This window comes from Saccostrea cucullata, unplaced genomic scaffold, assembly GCF_032062105.1.
Source record: "Saccostrea cucullata isolate Sc308-1 unplaced genomic scaffold, CSIRO_AGI_Scuc_v1 ctg6132, whole genome shotgun sequence".
Taxonomy (NCBI): domain Eukaryota; kingdom Metazoa; phylum Mollusca; class Bivalvia; order Ostreida; family Ostreidae; genus Saccostrea; species Saccostrea cuccullata.
Genome location: NW_026937595.1, coordinates 75030 through 80365, shown reverse-complemented (window position 1 = coordinate 80365; position 5336 = coordinate 75030). Strand labels below are relative to the sequence as shown.

The 5336-nt window shown below is 35.5% G+C and overlaps 1 protein-coding gene across 1 annotated transcript; it reads right to left on the bottom strand.

The window, feature by feature from the left end:
- Positions 1-346: 346 nt before the first annotated feature.
- On the bottom strand, positions 347-3147 carry LOC134248455 (uncharacterized). The gene is made up of 2 exons (XM_062730853.1): positions 3025-3147; positions 347-1246 (listed from the first exon to the last, which is right to left on the bottom strand). Exons 1-2 carry the CDS (start codon positions 3126-3128, stop codon positions 967-969), a joined length of 384 nt encoding a protein of 127 aa, XP_062586837.1. The 5' UTR covers positions 3129-3147; the 3' UTR covers positions 347-966.
- Positions 3148-5336: the final 2189 nt, after the last annotated feature.

Genomic DNA, 5336 nt, shown 5'->3' with positions numbered 1-5336 from the left:
GAATAAATGTTGAATTTACGTCTCTTTGGTCATGCCCTTCGTAACAAATGCTCATACAATTCTAATTTTTACGGATTTGGATCTTTTAGAAGATCCAACTATATATTATTCAATTAATTTCTTATAGTCATGATGAACTTTGATAACATAAGTATCAATTACAAGTTACACTGCAAAATCATCTAATTATAATATCTCCTCGAAATCAGAAAATCGTCAAAAGAATAATAATTAACATAAAGGACTATTATATTTACTAATTTTATTTTTCTATTATTTTTATACAAATAACATGAAAATAACAACAGGTAAATCTAAAAGGAAAATAACAATGGAAGAAGCCAGAGGTAAATTTTGATTAAAAGGGTAAACTGGAGTAAAGCTAATCTACCCTAAAATATATAACATTCTATAACAATTGTTGGCATACTATAGTAATACCTTAGAACGAGACATTGCATGCCAATGTTCACAAAAAAAGATGAGAACTTTGTTGCAAAAACACACAACAAAGTTGATATGTAGGAGTTGCCAGATATGCCCACAGTGCATGGATTCTAAAGGCTTACTATTTTTTTTAAGCAATCTCAACAATGAATACAAAAAAATCCAACCATTGCCTGGATCCGCTCATCAAGGTGTTCCTCAGGATCACTTGCCTTTTTGTTAGCTATGCCAATACTCATCCATTGCAGAAATGATTGCTAAACCACATTGCAGTCTGAATAACACCAGCCCCATCACTACAACATACTCCGCTGCCCTCCATCTCCGAAAAATGTCCGAAATATCTGATGTTTTCCAGGCTTTTACGATTTTGATATTTTACATGACAGGTTTTCTTGGTTTGTAAAATATATCTTAATCGTAAAAAAAAATTGGAAATCGTCAGATTTCTCGGACTACTCCAAACGATAACGGAAAGGGGTTGGCTTTTATCAGACTGACTCACAATTTAACTCTCTGTCATGGAAATGCCCCGTTTTCTATCATTACTTTGCCATTTGATGTCTGACATTTGGAAATCTGTAGTCCTTCGTGGGTGTTTGTATTGTAAGAATGTGGTAAATTCTTGTGTCCCTGCTGGGAGACTGTCTCGTCAGAATGTGGTAATTTTTCAGTCTTCAGTTCCGTGTACGTCTCGTTGTCACAGCCGTGGTGGCCGCGGCCCTGCATCTCCTCGAGCAGGTCACACCTAGAACCCTGTACACAGCTGTCTCCCGTCTTGTGCTTCTTGTGTTTGTAACTGGGAACAAAAAAAAAACAGATATTGAAATTATTATTTCAACTAAAAATATTTTATTTCATTTTTAAGATGGAATTGAATGCATAACCCGCTTCAGCAGGAACCTGTTTAGTCCCTCCCTAGCACTAGAATCCCTGAGCCTGGGGCCATGAATTTCACAATTTTGGTAGAGGAAACAATGTTGATTACAATCATACCAACAGTTCAACTGTTTGATGTCCAGGAGTAAAGAGAAGATTTTTAAAGATTGCACTAATTTTAGTGATTTTTGCCCCACCCTCAGACCCCAATGGGGGCAGGGACCATGAAATTCATAAATTTTTTCCCCTTCACCCATAGATGCTATATGCCAAATTTGGTTGAAATTGGTTCAGTGGTTTCGGAGAAGAAGCTAAAAATGTTCAAATGTTAACGCACGACGAACGACGCACGACGACAGATGAAAACAGATAGCAATAGGTCATCTGAGTTTACTCAGGTGACCTAAAAATACTTGCGCTCAAGGAAATGCCTTGTCACATGAATCATGACAAACCATATAAGAAAGACCTAGCAAACCTTTGTAAAGTTATGACCATTTTAAAGTTTAAAGTTCAAAGAACTAAAGTTTGATGAACTTTAGAAGAGTAAGTCAAACTGCAAGGACAAGGTCAATTGGTAATTAAATAAACTAGCTAAGCATATAGTTATGATGAGCAAGAATGGAATTTTGATGTTCGGGTGGAGCTCTATTGATTATAAGTGATAATGCAGCATAATTTTTGAAAATATTCTTCTCTGCTACTGCATGGGAAGCACATAGTTATGCTGAGCAAGAATGCCTCTTCCAAAATTGTGAAATTTATGGCTTTAGGGTTGGGGGATCTGGCTACAGGATCATGAAACATCTTAAGCTTAAAAGTCAAAAAATTCATATTATACTAGAATTTTGACTAAGTCAAGTAGACAAAAATTAAAATATTTTTTAATATTGCTTTACAAAAGTGTAGTTATCTGCAAAATTAGAGATTCTTCCAATAATTAATAAACATTTTACAGGCGATTAAAAATTTGACTTAATTCTACATCTGTTTCATGATCCTGTGACCTGGTGTTACGGCAGGGCTTTAATGATTATATAGTGAAAATACATTAAATCTTTGAAAATCAATTTTGCTCCTGGGTATTAAGCAGATGAACTACCTATTGAGCTATGATGAGCAAGGGCCCTTCTTCCAGTATGGTGAATTTCAATGCCCTGGGTCAGGAATACCATAGAGGGGAGGGGGGCTCTACTTATTACTGAAAATGAATTTATTGTATTGCTCCTTAATTGGTATTAATCAAACATTTTTGTTAAGCAAGGGTGCCTTTTCCAAAATTGTGAAATGTAGGACCTAGGGTCAGGGGTTTATGTGTGGTAGTGGCACTACTGATTATTGCTGAATATTACCGACTAGTTGAAATGCGCTTTTTGTTCCCCTACCCTGCTTATGGGTATTAAGTAACCAAATTAAGAAATTGCTAAGTGTATAGTTATGATGAGAAATGGTGCCTTTTCCAAAACTGTTAATGTCGTGGCATCTAGTTTAAAACATGAACCAAATTCAATCATTGGAAAGTTGTTGCATAATGCTCAGCTAGGTGACATATAGGCCCATATGGGCCTCTTGTCTATATGTTATATTCATTTGACCTAAAACTATGTCAATCAAAACAGGTATGTTTGATGTGAATCGTTTCAAAAATAAGACAGAGAAAATAAAAGAATTAAAACCCCAATCACCCACCCATCTTACCTGTAAACCAACACAGCAATCAAAATCCCCAATAAAAAAACTACAGAAACCGACACCAACACGGGAGGTAACACATCGGAGGTGTTCGGTACAGATGTACTCATAATCAGCCTGTCTTTGGGGGGCACGTTACATTTCTACGCGATCCTCTCTACCTCTCCCTCGGTCAGATTTACCGGGTGTGGGGTCCAGTAGAGCAGCCCCGGGTTCCAAGGAGGGGGACAGGGGGCCAGATTTAACCAGTCGTCCACGGTTAAGTTGGACATGTTGTGAAGTAGGATTATTATCGACCACCTGATGCATTTGTAAGAATTTCCGTGCAGTAAAATCAATAGGAGGATATGAGTAACTCCCTTATTGATAATCCGTATATATTATTGCACGCACTCCCATAACGCAAACCGTGGACTCTGCATATAACTATAATGTGTGAATGACATGAATCCACGTGTTTGTAACTTATCCATTTACATTATGGTATAATCAGTTATATTTTTATTTTTATTTTTTTTTATTTACAAAAAAAAGCTACTCCTAGTTATTGTTCATCAATTACGGAGTTTTATGATGAATACATTTGTACGTATACATGTACATTTTGTTCAATGCATCCGGCTTTTACGAATGTTGCAAATGTTTAAGCTCACCTTAAAGGTACTTGGACACAGATTTGAAATTAATATTTTCTCATTTTTAGGTCTACTGGTCAGAGACCAGAAGAGCTTATGCGATAGTAATGCGTCCGGCGTCCGTTCATCTGTCTGTCTGTCTGTCTGACTGTTTGTCTGTCCGTCTGTCTGTAAACAATTTTTAAAAAAGCTACTCCTCCAACAGTTTTAGTCTGATTTCAATATAACTTGGCACACAAGTAGACTACACTAAGATACATAGAATAGTGCATCGGTTTTTGATTTCGATGAACGGTGTTGCCATGGTTACTAAAAATAGAATTTTCTGTGAAATACCTTTAAAACGCTACTCCTTCTACAGTTTTGGTCTGATTTCAATATAACTTGGCACACAAGTAGACTACACTAAGATACATAGAATAGTGCATCGGTTTTTGATTTCAGTGAACGGTGTTGCCATGTTTACTAATAATAGAATTCTCTGTGAAATTCGTTTAAAACGCTACTCCTTCTACAGTTTTGGTCTGATTTCAATATAACTTGGCATACAAGTAGACAACACTAAGATACATAATTCTTTGTATCGGTTTTTGATTTCGATGAACGGTGTTGCCATGGTTACTTAATATAGATTTTCTATGAAATTCCTTTAAAACGCTACTCCTTCCTCAATTTCGGTCTGATTTCAATATAACTTGGCACACAAGTAGACTACACTAACATACATAGAATAGTATATCGGTTTTTAATTTCGATGAACGGTGTTGCCATGGTTACTTAATATAGAATTTTCTGTGAAATTCATTTAAAACGCTACTCCTTCCTCAACTTTAGTCTGATTTCAATATAACTTGGCACACAAGTAGACTACACTAAAATATATAAAATAGTGCATCGGTTTTTGATTTTGATGAACAGTGTTGCCATTGTTACTAAATATAGAAATGTCTGTGAAATCCCTTTAAAATGCTCCTCCTTCTACAGTTTTGGTCTGATGGCAATGGCTTCTTTTCTCATCCTTTGTTATAAGTACAACCAGTAGAGCTACAGTCTCGACAGAGACTTCTGGTTTCTGTATAATATCACGAATTATAAACCGGTATTTTAATAGCATTTCACACAAAAATTAATTAAAAATCTTATTTTATTTAAAAGTTTTAAAACTTTAAATTTTTTGGCGGGTTTGATTGACACATCCTTGCACTTTCACAAATTTTAACTTTATTCTTAAACCTTAGGAAAAGTGGCAATTTTGACGTGTTTTAAGGAGAAATATTTAAACTTTTATCAAGAAAAATAATTTTATTCAGAGTAAAAATTTTAGAAAGCAAAACACCTTCACAAGTATCGTCATTCCGAACTAAGAGATGCGCACAGAGTTTAGCAAATCGAGCACACTCGTGTTATGTACACAGTTTCTGTAACAGGGCTCGAGTTCTGTTATTGTTTATATTTAGAATTCACCGGGTGCGTTCAATCGTCACAGTCTGCTTACCACAACTGCACTGACTGACAATATATTGTGTGTTTGTTTTGCTTTCGAACGTGTCTACTCTGAATATTCTAGATTATAGTATTAATATTTTTCATTTATACAAAACGAGATTGCCATTTTTCCTAAGGATTAACAATAAAACTAAACTTGTGGAAGTGCCAGGATATGTCAATCAAACCCGCCGAAAA

Bases quoted from the DNA above. Each gene is read 5' to 3' on its own strand.
- LOC134248455 (XM_062730853.1), bottom strand. From the start codon at position 3,128: ATGAGTACATCTGTACCGAACACCTCCGATGTGTTACCTCCCGTGTTG. The intron at 1,247-3,024 runs GTAAGATGGGTG...TTTTGTTCCCAG, and splicing joins ATTGCTGTGTTGGTTTACAG to TTACAAACACAAGAAGCACA.